This window comes from Artemia franciscana, chromosome 5 (genome assembly GCF_032884065.1).
Source record: "Artemia franciscana chromosome 5, ASM3288406v1, whole genome shotgun sequence".
NCBI classification, from domain to species: Eukaryota; Metazoa; Arthropoda; class Branchiopoda; order Anostraca; family Artemiidae; genus Artemia; species Artemia franciscana.
In genome coordinates, this window is record NC_088867.1 from 16374242 (window position 1) to 16389745 (window position 15504).

Genomic DNA, 15504 nt, shown 5'->3' on the forward strand with positions numbered 1-15504 from the left:
ATCTTGATGAAACTTATATATTTAAAATCAGCATTAAAATGCGATTCTTTTGATGCAACTACTGGTATCAAAATTCCATTTTTAGAGTTTCGGTTACTATTGAGCCGGGTCGCTCCTTACAGTTCGTTACCACGAACTGTTTGATAAATCGGTTTAGTAAAATATTTTGTTAGATCATTTTTAATTAAATTTGAGTATAAAGAATTTAGTGAGTATTCCCCTAAGTCCCTGTTCAAAGAAATATGATTATTTATTTTGAGACTAATTTCGATTGATTCTCGAACCACCTGTTTTATCCCCAAACCATTACTTATGAGTGAAGAATTTTCAAGAAGTATCGTGTGGGACGGATTATTAAATATATGCCAACCTAAAGCAGAATCAAGGGAGTTGTTGGAACTATTTGAAATTAATGCCTTGTCTATGTCTTTTTTATGCTGTTGTAACCGTTTTTCTAGATTCTGATGGGTCCTGCCGACATAGTAACTTCCACAATCACAGGGTATTTGATAGACCCTCTTTGGCGAGTACCTGGGGTCTTATCTTTACCGGAATTAAAGAAATGAATGATTTTTAAATTATTAGTTAAAACTACGTACAGATTATTTTTATTGTAAATATTTTTTAATTTTGTTGTGACTTTTGGGATATACGGAAGATAGACAATATTTGAGGGCTTATCAGTAGCCTCACATTGTGAAATATCTTCTTCGATTTTACAAGAATGTCTTACGGTTAATTATTTTATTGATAAAAGGAGTGGGGTATCCATTACCAAAAAGAATATCTCTGATAAAGTTTATTTCTGCATTTATATACGAATCTGAGCAAATATTCAGGGCACGATCAATGAGGAAATTTACAACTGCTCTTTTTACTTGGGGGGGGGGTGCCTTGCAATATTTTGATTCTGTTAGAGATATGGAAATTGTGTACGACTGTATGGACAAATTAATTGAAGCTTTTAGAGCTAGGTTTATTGTAACAAGTTCGACCAAAAAAGTAAAAACAGAAGTAGTAACATTTGATAGCTCCATGAGCATTAGGGAGTATGCAGACAAAATTTGTAGAGCAGTATGTGTACAGCTAGGAAAAACTGGGGCAGATGAAATAATCCAAAAAGTACAATTACACGCTTTTACGCAGGGATTGCCAAAATATTTAATTAGACTTTTACTTTCTCGAAAACCAGATTCACTAAAAGAAGCCGTAAGGCTCATAGAAAGAGAAATACAAATAGATGAAACAATGAAAAAATTTGAACAAATGTCGATCAATATAACAGAAGGAGAGCATAATAAGGATTGGGGTAGAAAGCGAGTAATATTTTTGAAGGAATCTCAGCAGGACGGGTCTAGAAACTTTTTTCGGCCCAGATGGGAGGAGACAAATGGCGATGGGAAGCGATTTCACAAGGAAGACAAAAGAAGAGACCAAAGGTCAAATCTGAAAAGACAGGGGATCACCTACTATTACTGCGGAAAGCCTAATCATTATGCTTCTGAATGTCGTACCAGAATTCGTAATGGGGACGGAGGTTATAGAAAATATGGATCCCAAAGGCAGGAAAATCAGCCAAATTGTGGACTCAGAGGAGAACAATCCAAAGAGTCCCGTCGAGGAAGGGGCAAAGGACGATTTTTCAGACCATTTAGCGCTAACAGGGACATCCCAGGACCAAGCAACACATTCACATCTGGAAGAGATGGAGGACATTTTTTAGAGAATTCATTCCCAGAAACCAAAGAATGGATCAGGCAAATGCAGCAGAAGAATCGTGGGACGATCGTACACCCTGGTCATTTTGGCCAAACTACATATCAGGAAACGATCATGGGGTGAATTTAAACGAAAAGCCCAGCCTTTGAGGGTCGAAAAGGCTGCGAGTCACATTAGACCCTTATACAGTCTTCAATGTTGTGATTTTAATAATTCTACGAATATACCCATAGTTCGCTGTTTCAGTATAGAGTGTTTTAAAAATGTACCTTGTTTAATTGATACGGGGCTTTGACTTCAATTATCAGAGAGGAAATCTGCTTTCCATGAATCTCTGTTGTAGTCTCCGTGATTTTGTTACTAAAGTATTATATTTTAGTTATATTTTGGTATATTCTAGGGTACTTGTTAAATAGGAGGAACGCATTTAAGAATTACGCTGCGTAAAATCTAGCAAAAAATGGGATACCTCTCTCGAATCGGTTACGATTTGCTTATTTTGAGTGAGAAAAGCTACGATGTAGGTGTATTAAATGTTTAATGTGTGGTTAGGGCTTAAGTTATGTATTTCATAAAATACGTTCTGCGTGGCCTGCTTTCCATAATTGTTTATATCGTAGTTTCGATAATTTTGTTTCTAAAGTAATATATTATCACCATCTTTTGGTTTATTTTATTAGGATTAACCTAGCTTTCCTTCTCGGTTGTGTTCTGTTTAATTAACAAGTACCTATTATATTATGATTAACCTAACTCCATTTCTTGATTGTGGTCTGGATAACAGACAAGTACTCTTTCCTCTTTTTCTGATGATAGCTTAGTTTTTATTTCTAAGTACTCAAGCATTCATAACTGTTTTTTTTTTTTTTTATTTGCGACTCAACTCAGATTTTTCTTTCAAAACCACTTTCACTCAATGTATATCCAATGTAATTTTAAAACTTTAAAAGGCCTTGTAATAATTCATGAATATACAAGTGCAGTTTCTTTGAAATTTCTCAGATAAAAAATGGCATATTATTCAAATTCGCAAGAAATAGAAACCTGTTTAGAATTAAATGCGATCAAATAGATCCAATTATCATGCCGCTTTTCCTGAATTAAAACCTAGGAGATGTCTAGAGCCGAATAAAAATTGCCGAGCATAGGAAGTGCGAAAAGTGGTCTCTTATGAACCGTCTAGAAAACTAACTAAAGTCGTAAATGTTTTCGTCTGTCTTTAAAAAGCGGTTTCTTTCTTTTCTAGTTTTCTAGGGGAAATGAAGAATCCACAAGTTAATTGTGATCACATGGAGCTAGTACAAACAAGCATCATCCCGGGTAATGAGGTTCAAATGGGATACCAGCATACATTGGTAAGCCTGTTCTTGTCAAACTAATTGTTAGTTTACTAGTTACTACAGTAATATATGTCAAAACGGAGGAGGAGGAGGAGGTATGACCCATTATGAATTTTGAGGTAAAGTGGTATTGAATGACCACTTCTAAAGTACACATGTTAAAAAAAATAAAATTATTACCATCAGGTTCCTTATTTTTGCATTCTTTCCAATTGTCATTATTTTTTCTGACAACGCACACTCTTCTTTTTCGTGGTTCCAGATATAGCTATAGCTATATACATAGAAAAAAAATGAAAAAAAGCAAGGGCGTGGTGAGTTTTCAGAAAAGTGGATACAATATTTGGAAGGGAATGATGGTTTAACTTTAATTTATTACCATGTGTGAAGTGGGCACGCACTTAAGCTTTACTGATTTTAAAATAAGTGAAGCAGGAAAAGTAATCGTGTAGAAATCTACAAATTTTTTTAAGTATAAAAACCTCAAAATAGCACTCAAAAATAAAATGAGTCGACTAGATCCATTTTAGGTATATTCTTTCCTGAAAACCATGATTTTTTGTTATTTTTCTTTTTATTGTTTCAAATTAACAAGTTTTTTGGGTACTACCATCAGGGTTGTACGCAGGATTTTTGTTTTGGAGGAGAAGGGGGTTGCAAAAGGATTTGTTTAAAATCCTTTTTTTAAAAAGTTGTGTTAAAAAATATAGAAATGACACGTAAAAAATTCGTTTGTGTCTATTCTTGTTACGTTTTTACGAGTTTGACAAATATTTCAAGAGGGATGGAGGATCTAATGCTCTCTGTGCACAAAAATAATACCAATAACAATGTTTCGACCGTTGATGTCGCCTGTATGGTTGTCCCAAATACAACTAAACATTTTTCATGATTTTCATTCTTATTGTATAATTTCCATCAAGATTGCTTCATTTCGTGGGGAAATCGTATCATATTCCTAAAACATTCAAATTTTGTGTTTTTAATGAATAGCTTAAAAGAACCAAGGACATTAAAATAAAACATATTTGATGACTATGGTTTTCTTGTGATTTTATTTTTATTTTTTCAAAATTACCAAATTTTATGGTTTTTGAAAGCGCTGCCATCAAACGTTGAATAAGTAATTGTAATAAATTAGTTGAATTTGGTAACTCTTTTTTCATCCATAAGAAGTCAAACATCGACAGACCTTCTTGACGTGTTGGTATGATATAGTTGGATCTTATTTAGCTTAATGATTTCTTAATAAAATTTTTTCTTCTTTATTTAAATTTGTTACCCTGTAGATTTGTTGCAGATGCGCCCTCAGTACATAACAACACATAAAGGCTCTTATCATTGATTAATAAAAAATAACTTCCTGAAGAAGAATTTTGGCAAAATTCTAGCTTAGCTACTTTTTGCTATCTTGGAAAGGGGATGGGTTAGGGAAATGAAACTTTTAGGGATGGGTCTACAGACTGAAATGTGTCCCGGGAAGGTATTTGAAAGTAACTACCTCTACTCTTTCTTCCTCTGGAGGGCTCTGACCTTTGATGACCTTTAAAAATCTTTGTGTTATAAAAGTGAAACCGTGCAAAATAGACCTTCTGCTGAAATAAAGTACAACAAAACTGTTGTCAGCTTCACAAGTTTGTTCAATCCTAATTATGAGGTTTCAAAGACACTACAAATTTCCTACAGTCTGAAAAATCCCTTTAATTAGTCTTAAAATTCTACTCAAATAAGAGGAATATTTTATACTTAAATTTTTTACTCAAAACAACCAAAAATTACAACCAAGAGGCCAATATAGATACGCGTTTTGAAAACCGGAATACATTTATTGTCTTTAATTAAGAGCAGCATACCCACAAGAATTTCTGAAAGTTTCAACTGAAACTTCCATGTTCACACGAGTTTTTTCTCTTAGTTTAACCCATCCCTCTAAAAATTTCTTGAAATTTACAACTAAATTAACCTTACAGTTTTTTCAATGTTGTAGATAAGCTCTTTTAACAACCTTGATGTACTTATTGCCTTATGATTTAGTTTAATAGCAATAACAGCAGTAACAGTTGCAGTAATAGTATATGTCGAAGTCAGAGTCAAATTCACAGTATCAGTATTCGCAACCAGGTAAAGTTGAGGTCGTAAGGAGTCACAGTAGCAAGTGGTCTTTGTCGCAGTTACAAGCAATTGCAGTAGCAAGTAGACAAAGTCACAGGTGATTACAGTCTTAAGTAGCTGCAGCAGCAAGCAGTTGCAACTAGCGGTAGCAACTAGCCTCTGTCGAAGTTACAATAGTCACAGTCACATGCATTTACAGTCACAAGTAGTCATGCTTGCAAGTAGTCACATTCGCAGTTCCAAAAAGTCTTAGTCATAGTTTCAGGTAGCTGTAGTTGTACTCATAATTAGGTGTAGTCATAAGTAGTCAAAGTTGCAACAAATCGGAATCTCAGTCATAAGAAGTCGCGGTCATAAGTTGTCATTGTCGTGGTCATTGTCCCAACTAGTTGTAGATTCAAAAAGTTGCAATCACAAGCAGTAGTAGTGGCAAGTAGTCATGGTCAAAGTCGAAGTTGCAATACTGTTTGTCATAGTAGCCCTGAAAGTTCAAGTAAATACCCTTAGATGTCCCTAAGAATGTGCCGTTATTATGACCTGGTTGCACATAAACGCCTTTAGTTCAATATTCACTAAGGCTTTTCATTGATACCTTTACCATTTTCGAACAAACCCAGAACATTGGGAAAGGTATAGAACATACCCCCTTTCCCAACGATAAATCCTGCGAGTAAACAATAGGCAAATTGCATAAATTACAACTCTTACCCCAAAGGCTATGAGAAGCATGACATTCCCATAGGCATGGCTTTTAGACCTTTGGACTCTTTTTAAAAAATTCCATTTTTCAAAAATTGGACCCATGTGGAGTGGGGGGGCTAAAAGAGCTGGAGGACTGATTATTTTCAAATCACTCTTTGACATCCACGTAGTCATTATTTGCATACTGCTGATATTTCGTTTAACAACCAGCAAGCATATAGTGTGTTATAATTTTATTTTATCCCCCCCTCAGCATCTTTTTTGGTATCTTTTTCTTCAAGACAAATTTTTAAATTTCCTTTATTCTTAGGACTAATTTGTAGCTTTCTTAAGAACTTACATACCCCTTTTGGCCATCAACAAACCTTATTTTTAAATAATATGCAGCTTTTACAACTTAAAGCGCTTGCCCCAGGGCTTGTGTTGGTTTCTGTTGTCCTTCGAGGCAGATTTATTTCACCTTCATACTTCTTGGAACAAACGGGCTATAATTGAATGCCCTTGGGAGGGATGTGGCAAGAAAAGGATTTGGCAAGGGGGCTGGTTAACCTTTGGTCACTTTTGACTCTTGAAAACGGAACAAGAGCTCTTTTTTCTAATCAAGTGAGCCCCCTTTGAAGTTTCTACAGCAATCCCTGCCATGTCAAATGGTTCTAAAAAACAACAACAAATAAATAAATAATATATTGAAGCCGTTCGGCCGTTTACTACAGGCAAAGCTAGAGTTTTGCCTCCAAATTTTGTTCTTTCCGGGTTTCAATTATCTATAACCAGTGATTTATGTTCGTTTTAAAGCTTATTTATTATTTGACTTGGGTATACTTTTTACCCGTATGCATGGGTAAAAAATTAACACTAAGTCACATAGAACCAAATAGCTTAAGAATGTGCAACTTTCTTTTGAATTTGTAGTTGTTGAGAATCCAACAGAACTTTAGACCAAAACAGCCTGTTACCTTGTATTAAGTCATGCTTAGCAAGATCCTGATCAATAAATGGAAGGATGTATTCCTTTTTTCAAAGGATAAGCATATTTTTATATTGTTTATTTTTTCAAAATTAATGTACCTATTCTAATGTGCACCCTTCTATATAATAGAAGAGTAAGGGGACAAATCATTGACGTGTTGTTTCAGGTAGAAATTCTAGCACTATAGAAGAAAAAATGAACTCACAAACAATAGCTTGGACATTAGAGCATGGGTGACCACACTTTGGACATGTTAGAGAGTCCTTGCCCCCACCACGACTGTTTCCAGATTGGTTTCGATCGTCATTGGTTTAATGTAGTTTCCTTTCCTTTGCAAAAATTGTTTTGCTGGAAGAATTTCTGTGTGACAGTTTCTTAGGAATTATCCAAAGTTTTTTTTTGTTGCTGTCAGAGTCATGTTTAAGTAATTTTTTTTTTTTAAATGTACTCCTTCTTCCAATTAATAACAGGCTACTACTAAAAACGGACTAAAAATTTTTACATGCGCCTCTTTTACCTTATTTGTCGAAATTGTCTTTTAAATTTGATTTGACAAATCGAAGAACCGGCGTTTACCCCCTTCCCCCCCCAAAAAAATACCCCCACGGAAAATTTACCCTGGAAAATACCCACCGCGGAAAATACAAAAGGCAAATGCCCTTTTGTATCTCTTCTCGTTCTCAATACATTCAAAATGTTATAATCCTTTCAAAATACGTTTATAACTACATTTTAATCAGTTCTGTAGACTGGAAAGGGTTCAGTGTACAAGTTTTTCCCAGCTACAAAGATTGTTACATAAGACCCACGTTAAAATGGCCAGAGAGGAACGATTGGAGCTTGACAGGGATATGGAGTTATATTTTTGAAAACAGTCTTTTGCCTCTCCTGGAAATTTTGGGAAAAGTCACTTAACACCTTTCGTATTTCCACAGCCGACCTTCACCAATTGTTAACCACTTATCCTCCAATGTAGTCGTTTCTCTTCATTGTAGATAATTTGTCGCACTTGTGACTCCCTCCTCTTAAGTTTTAATACCAGGGATCCGATTTTTGCTCTGTGAAGCGAATTTTAGACATAAAAACTGCGTTTGGCGTTCTCCCATTACTGTTGTACCCCCTACTGTTGGATGAAATTTTGAAAATTTCCTCTATAGAGGTGCAATCCTCATTAGCCCTGATTCACACAAGAAAAAAAATGTGTGATGTATTCTGGATTTAGTTTTATTGGAATTTATTTATTTTTTCCCTAGTCAATTCATGAATTGGTGACCTACAACTATGGAAAGAAAAACAAACTTACTTTGCTAAAAATCTGTAAAAATCTGAAATGATAATAATATTTCTAATTGAATACCTGGACAAGATATTAAAATTTTCATGTTCATTTTTTTTGTAGTTTCTTAGTTCAGTTGTTTAGTTTAGTTCATGCTCATGTTCTAACTTTAGTTTTCCCGTAAGTATTATTATTTCAGATAATTTAGAAGGCTAAACATTTTGTCTTTATTTGCCCCATTCGTTTGTTGTTGTAAATTAGAAAACCGAAAAGTCGCAGTTTATTTATATTTTGTAACATTTAGCCATGATGTCGAAAAAAAGAAGAACAATGGTTGGACACTGGTCCTTTCGTAATTAAGATAAGCCACCTTCTATCTCGATTTATCACTTTAATATTTAATTAGGAAGTTGACATAAAGCATTAAGATAGTTTTCTCTAAGCATCAAGTGTTGAAATCCAGTTCATTATTGTATTTTACCGCCAGTGAATTTAATCCATAGCGATAGTTGGAAAACAAAAAAAGAATCGTGGATTGTTGGGAATAAAGAGAATGCCCTGAGGTATTTGCTGTTGGCCAAATTTGACTTTTCTTTTAATATTTACTTAAGCTAGGTAAACAGATGAAGATGATGTTTTGCTTAATGGAAAATGTAGTTTTCGAACTTCGAAAATAGCTACAAATAAGATACGATAAAATCAAAATTCAATGACTTTTTTGAATTTAGTGAGCAATTTAGTGAATTTAGTGAGCACAAAAAACTCTTGTGCTAAATGAAAGAAGCTTCCAGGAATGATTCCAAATGACCAGGAAGACCTTTTTAAAGCTCTTATCTCCGTCCCTTCTCCTAACCAGAAAAGTGACTTCTCATGATTCTAGGAAATTGTTTGTACTGGGTTGATTTGGGTCTCAGAAATTGGGTCTCAGAAATTGGGTCTCTAGTTAACAAGCTCCTCTTTTCTTTCCTAAATTTTATACTTTTAAAAATTGAACGAATATAAACAATTATTTGTGGTGATTGTTGTTCTACCTCTGTTATTCTGCCAATGACAAGAGGATATTTGTTAGACTTATTTTAAAAGGCTGCCTGAAGAGTAATCTTACTCTTGAAACTTAATCTTAAAAGCATAATCATAATTTATTTCTATATGGGTAGGTCGTCTTCCAGATGGAATTCTTCTTGTCTTGCGTGGTACACTTCCGCCACTTGCGATGATATGATATTCGTTTAAAAAAAAAACGAAAAAAAGAGGGCCATGGAAAACTGAATATACATGTACGCAACATAATGCACCTCTATTATACTGCCAATGACAAGGGGATATTTGTTAGACCAGTTTTTAAAAGGCTGCCTGAAGAGCACTAAATATCTAGACTAGTTGACAAACAAAATCGATTTCGAGTTTGAATTTTGGCTAAAGTTGAATAATTTGAAGCAAGAAAAATTGCCAGTTGAGAGAAAACGCAAAAAACTTCGCTAAAAAAAGAAGATATAGGGACATCTAAAATTTAATCTCGAATATTTATTCTTTTTAGGATTTAATGGATATTCCAATAACTTAATCTTAAAAGCATAATCATAATTTATTTCTATATGGGTAGGTCGTCTTATCCCAAATCAAATTACAGTCACAGCATTTCATAAGCTATTTTTTGTTATTAAAAAAAAATTACTTTTTTCGGAGATAAAAATGATTTAAATGAACAAAATTCGTGGAATTTTCAGTATTTAGGTGAATAATGGTGATAGTTTATAATGGCTACTGGACTAAGACTGACAGGTTCCAATGGAATGTTGGAAGCTGTATCTTAAAAAAATGTAAATAATTAAAATTTACAATTTAGCACATGTCTAATTCCCACAAATGGGAAATACCGATAACCATTGATTTTCCGTTTGGTTTTCCTTTAGGTACGATGGGATTTCTGGCTGGACTTTTGTTCTAGGAAAATTTTAGTTTTTGGTTTTTCCTCTGACTTGTAATAGAGATAACCTGATCACTTTTAAGAAAGAACGCACATAATTATGCTATCTTTGAACTAAGGGAAATATATAGAACGAAGAGAAATAAATAGTTTTTGATCTAAGGGAAATACAAATAATCTTATATTATGCAAATGATGTTTAACAAAGGTGAATATAAAAAAAATTCCATCTGAACAGCTATTGGGCTTTTCCTTTCGGTTTTCTGATGGAAAGATCGTGAAGAACGATCTTCAACAATGTTTATATATTTAGCAATTCAGTTCTATTACAAGCTTCTTAAAATATTAGGGTACTGCAAACCGGAAAAGCTATTTTGTCGTCCATGAAGTGCACAGCTTAGATACCAATATGCAGTTATGAAAACTTGACTTATTTTTGGGACACAGTGCGCGGTAGCGATGCTAGCGGCTGGAGACAGGAAACTGGTATTAGTATTTAATTGGTAACAGGAAACTGCTATTGGTATCTTAGCTGTGTATGCAACAGAACAAAATTGCGTTCCCGCCTATGGTGTTGTAGTACCATCTAGGAGGTGCCAAGTTCAGAGCTCTGTACCAAAAGCTTCTCATGGGCAAGATAGGAGTTTTCATAAATGTATTGGTGTCTAAGCTGTAATGAAGTGTCAAATTAAACACATGGTTAGCCGAGATTACAATTAAGACTTTTGGCACAATCGGGATTGCCCCTATCCTCACTCCAGTATATATTCTCGTTTTCCGTGGGTTGGTAGATTTTAGAGTCCTTTAACTCTACCATTCTTATACCATTTTCCAAAGGCATACGATGCTTTATTTTTTTCAAGTCACCATCGTTATTTATTGTACATCTGCCTTCTGTACTTTTGACCCATTGCTCCTCCTTCATAATATTTAATGTACGTTTACACACTATTGTATACTATTTTCTAAAATATGAAGCAAATCAGTTTATTCCAATCAAGCTTTAAAAAAAAAACGTCAGAAGCATTTTTCTACCGTAAGAGGTGAGGTGTCAACCTACAGCATCCTGTTTCAGGCTTAGCCAAGGAAAACGACAGACTAACTTCTAACCCCTCCCCCATATCTCTTTTTATATCTATCTCAAAGATCAAGACAAGTTAGGCAGTCGGGTTATTGAAATGTGGTTTATAGGCATCCATCATATCAGCTGATGCCAAATCACATATCCATAAACATAACTTTATGAAAAATCCAGTTAACCATCTTATTTAAATCTAGTATTAGCATAAATACGTGACTTTTCAGGGGCAAATGGGCTACTGTGCGTTATTACTTTCTATACAACTGGAAAGCTCAATATGTAGTTTCCAATACTTTTTTTTTTCGATTGACTATATTCTTTTATACTATTATGACAATATTCTGGCTATTTTCTTTAATTAGATATGATAATAACAATAAGATATAATTTATAACAATAATAAGAATTATAATAAAATAATACAAAATAGTTATGATTTTTTATAATAAAAACTTATTTTATGTTAAGAATAATAAGATTACTATATTCTTTTAATACTTTTTAATCGAATGTCATAGAATTCTCAAATGACTGCTGCTTGGTCCTCTTTGGGACAAAATTGTAGTTTGGTGACACAAAATGACTGAATTTCTGTTCCATTGCGCAAACTTTTATGGTGGTAGGTCAATCCTCTTAAAAATAAGATCCTTTTGGGGGGGAGAGGGCAACAAAAGATGTTACTTGTACGATAAGCCCACTACCGCTCAAGTTGCTCATTCATTGGCGCATTATGGAACCGGTTTTTTTCGTTAGTTTCTTTCGACTTAGTTTGAGACAATACAAAGCGAAGTGACAGAATAAATGAGAAATATATAATTTGTGCTGTGTAATCACACAATAGGCGGGTTGGGGGTGGGGTAAAGTATTTGGAGGGTATGAAGTTAGAAAGCAATTCTTGCTACACTGTGTGCAGAATAATTGTACCTAACACAATAGGCACGCGGACCCACTATACTTTACCCCCACCCCTCTAATTTGCAAATATTTAGCCCAAATTTGTTTCTAATGTATTATATTTTTATCTTTCTTTGGTATATTTCATTCGGATTAAGCATCAGAGAAACATATTAGAATAATATTAGGTAGTGGGTATATCATTACAAGTACCAAAAAACTTAAAAAAAAAAATATTAAGCATTTCTTTATATTCATTTTTGTTAAGCTTTTACGTAACAAAAACGGATACGTTCTTGCACAAACAAAATATTTATATCTTTGCTTTTTCTGACCAAGGCACTGCCTATAGAATAGGTGGTCGTAAAAACTTCGGAAGGAGCAAACTCGAATGGATATTGAAAGTTTTATCGCTCTTTCCAACAGTTCAAAGAGATTAGAGGGCAACCAGCCCCACTTCCCATGGCTATCATTTCTTCAAGAACATCCTACACAAATTTGAGATAGCCATTTTGTTCAGGATAATTGAAAGGTTCAGCAATTATGTCTTAGGGGGTGTCAACCGTCAAGACAAGGGCTATAAGTTATGCTAGTTTCCAATCTTTAGCCTATAAGGTTCTTATGGACGGGGTTGTCGTATAAGCCTGGAGGGCTCAGTCAAGTTGAAATCAGAAATTTTAGTGCCCTTTTCAAGACTAAATAGCGTTCAAAGGGCAGATACCTCCCCAAGCTCTTTTTTCCCAAAATTTATCCGCTCGAAATTTTAAATAGCAGTTTGGTTCTAAATATCCCCAAGACAATATATTAATGCTTCTAGGGTTGATACTAACCCCCCCCCCAGAGCCTGGGGGAATTGGCTGTAACTTTTATCCCAGGGACGCATAAGGTTCTTATGGAACTGTCGGTCATACAAACTTTCAAGGAGGCTTATTTTATTGGAAATAGAGCGCTTTAATTTCCCTTTTAATAGTCAAAAGTGATCGGAGGGCAACTGGAAACCCCTCCGTCCACGCCCTTATTTTCCCGAATCTTATCAAAATTTTGATTTAATCATTTAGTTCAAAACAGTTCGAAGATTGTATGGATATGACTCCAAGGTTGACAAACCCTAGAGCATAGAGGCAAGGGTTGCAAGCTATGCCCCGGGGGGCAGAAAAGGTCCATTATCAAAGGAGTGGTCGTATAAACTCTGGAAAAGACTCACTTGATTGAAAACTGAAAATTCTAGTTCCCTTTTTAAGAGTAAAAAGTGATAAGAGGGAAAATAGCTCCCCCTCTTCCTGTGCCTTCTTTCCCGCAAATGTATCCGATTTTGAGATAGCCTTTTTGTTCAAAATAGTCCAAAGATCATATCGTCAGTCGGGTATCAAAAGGATGTATCTCCATAATTATAAGTTCTCGGTAGAGCAGAAAAAAAACTTCACAACTTTTTCACTTCCCCTCCGATAACCGTAGAACAAAAAGGGATTGATATGTATTGATTTTACATATCGATCGTATCCGTCTTAGAACCAAAACTTCCAATAATTATACGGAGATCAACTCTCCAGTCTAAGTTTAGATATTGAGTAGAACCTTAAGTCTACCTATTGCCTTTGAGCCACCATTTCTAAACCCATAGTTAGCCTTTAGAGGATAAAAATCTACTCCTTTGTTTTACTACTGTCTTTTATTCTCTCTATTATTTCTTAGTTGATTTTCCTCCTTCCTTTTTCCTATTCTTTTTTCTTTGTTTTTCACTGGCTAAGAATATTCGTCGGCTTGTTTATGTAAACCTATTTTACGATATGATTCTTTTGGGTTTTGTTGTAATCCCATTTCAATTCATTCGATTGCATTAGTGCCCAAAATAAAACAAACTTACTAATGTCATTGACTCCCAATTCACAAGGAATAAAAAGATAGAAAATTGTTTTTTTTTATTTCATCACTGAATTTATTTGACTTTAAACCTAGTGCTAGCAAGATTGATGAATAAAAGATGGTTATCTGATGTGTTTCTCGTGCTTGCCCATAATCAGCAATAAATGTAATAGTAGTGCAATAGCTTAATTTTAACATTATTCGTGCGTCAAAGAATGTTTTCTTTAAAAGAAATCAGAAAATTTCTCTTCTTCACTAACGAAAGTAAAGAGCGGCAATAAAACTTAAAACAGGCCAATATTATTCCTTGGATCTATCTCTTCCTCAATTCCCAGTCTTTGCACTCAAATTTTACGGGATTTCAAAAATAAATTTTGTTCCAATTGAACTTCCCTTGTTGGAAAAAAAATTAGTATTTGGGTCAAAAGCTAAAAGTAAGTCTGGAAATTAAAAAGAAGAAGGCGACGCCAATGATATTTGGAATAATTTTGTTTATTTTAAGCTTTAGTGTCGCTCTTCAATTTCATAAGAAAATAATGTCAATTCTGTTTTTTAATTTCTGTTGATTCTTCCTTTGTGTAAACAGAATTAAACTAATTATGAAAAGGCCTACCTTCAAACCTCATCCTCCAAATCAAAATTTAGTTTTTTGCATATCAGTATATATGTTTGCAAAAATTCATGGGGGGGGGTTACAACCCTGACGGTTTCAACCCTCCAAAGATTGCATTACTCAATTTATGAAAAATTGATTCTTCAAATTGACTAAAAACAGTGGATTAATATATAATGTTTTTATTAAAGTAACTAGACACAGTTCAATATTATTTTCGTACAAATACTGTTTAAAACCTTCAACCAACTATTTAGTAATATTTCTATGTTTCATGAGCTAGGGGATGGGGGAGGGGCAATTATTTTGGTTTTAACATAAACAGTTGTAATCCTCCGGAAATTGAATCACTTGATTTATGTTAGAGCGATTCTTCAGGTGCACTTGAAACAGTACATTTTCAAATAATGTTTTAATTAAAGTAAGTACACACTTCAAAATTTCTTTTTTTGTCATTATTACTATATGAAACCTCAAAAAATCTATTTTATAATATTTCTGAGTTTAAGAAAATATTTGTCAATCGAACATTTTGCATGCATATTAAAGTATAAACCAAAATGATATTTTAAAAGTGAATAATTTATTCAAATTTTTCGAAATTAAAGCCCCGTCAGTATTGCTATCGTCTTACTTTTTATGTATCGTAGTAAATCATGAAACATACTCTCTTAGGGTAGGATTGGTGGGAGCTGTATGATTTACCACTTTAAGAAAACTAATCCGTATCATTCTACGTTGGAAAGGGCACCTCATATATAAGGCCAAAGAATAACTTATATTCTTTATATTCTATTATTTGCTTTTGATAACTTATATTAATTATAATGGAAAAAACAGTATTATCAATTGATAGGAAATGGAAAATTCAAAAATAAAACGAACAAAAATAGTCCGGAATTTCAAAAGATTTACTCTCGAAAGCAGTCACAAGTAGGTGTAGTTGCATCTGCGACACGTTGCTGTCACCATTTTATGTTGTCGCAGTCGGAAGGAGTTAAAGTCGT

At 34.1% G+C, this 15504-nt stretch overlaps 1 protein-coding gene across 2 annotated transcripts in view; it reads left to right on the plus strand.

The window, feature by feature from the left end:
* The first annotated feature begins 2769 nt into the window (after positions 1-2769).
* LOC136027028 (chloride channel protein 2-like) overlaps positions 2770-15504 on the plus strand; it is a 124309-nt gene continuing 111574 nt past the window's right edge. Inside the window, exon 1 of one of the 2 annotated variants that reach the window (XM_065703942.1) lies at positions 2770-3074. In XM_065703942.1, the coding sequence (XP_065560014.1) occupies positions 2979-3074 (96 nt within the window). In that variant the 5' untranslated portion in view covers positions 2770-2978. Of the gene's footprint in view, positions 3075-8550; positions 8683-15504 lie in introns of those variants that run through there. The other variant, XM_065703943.1, reaches the window with a different exon arrangement.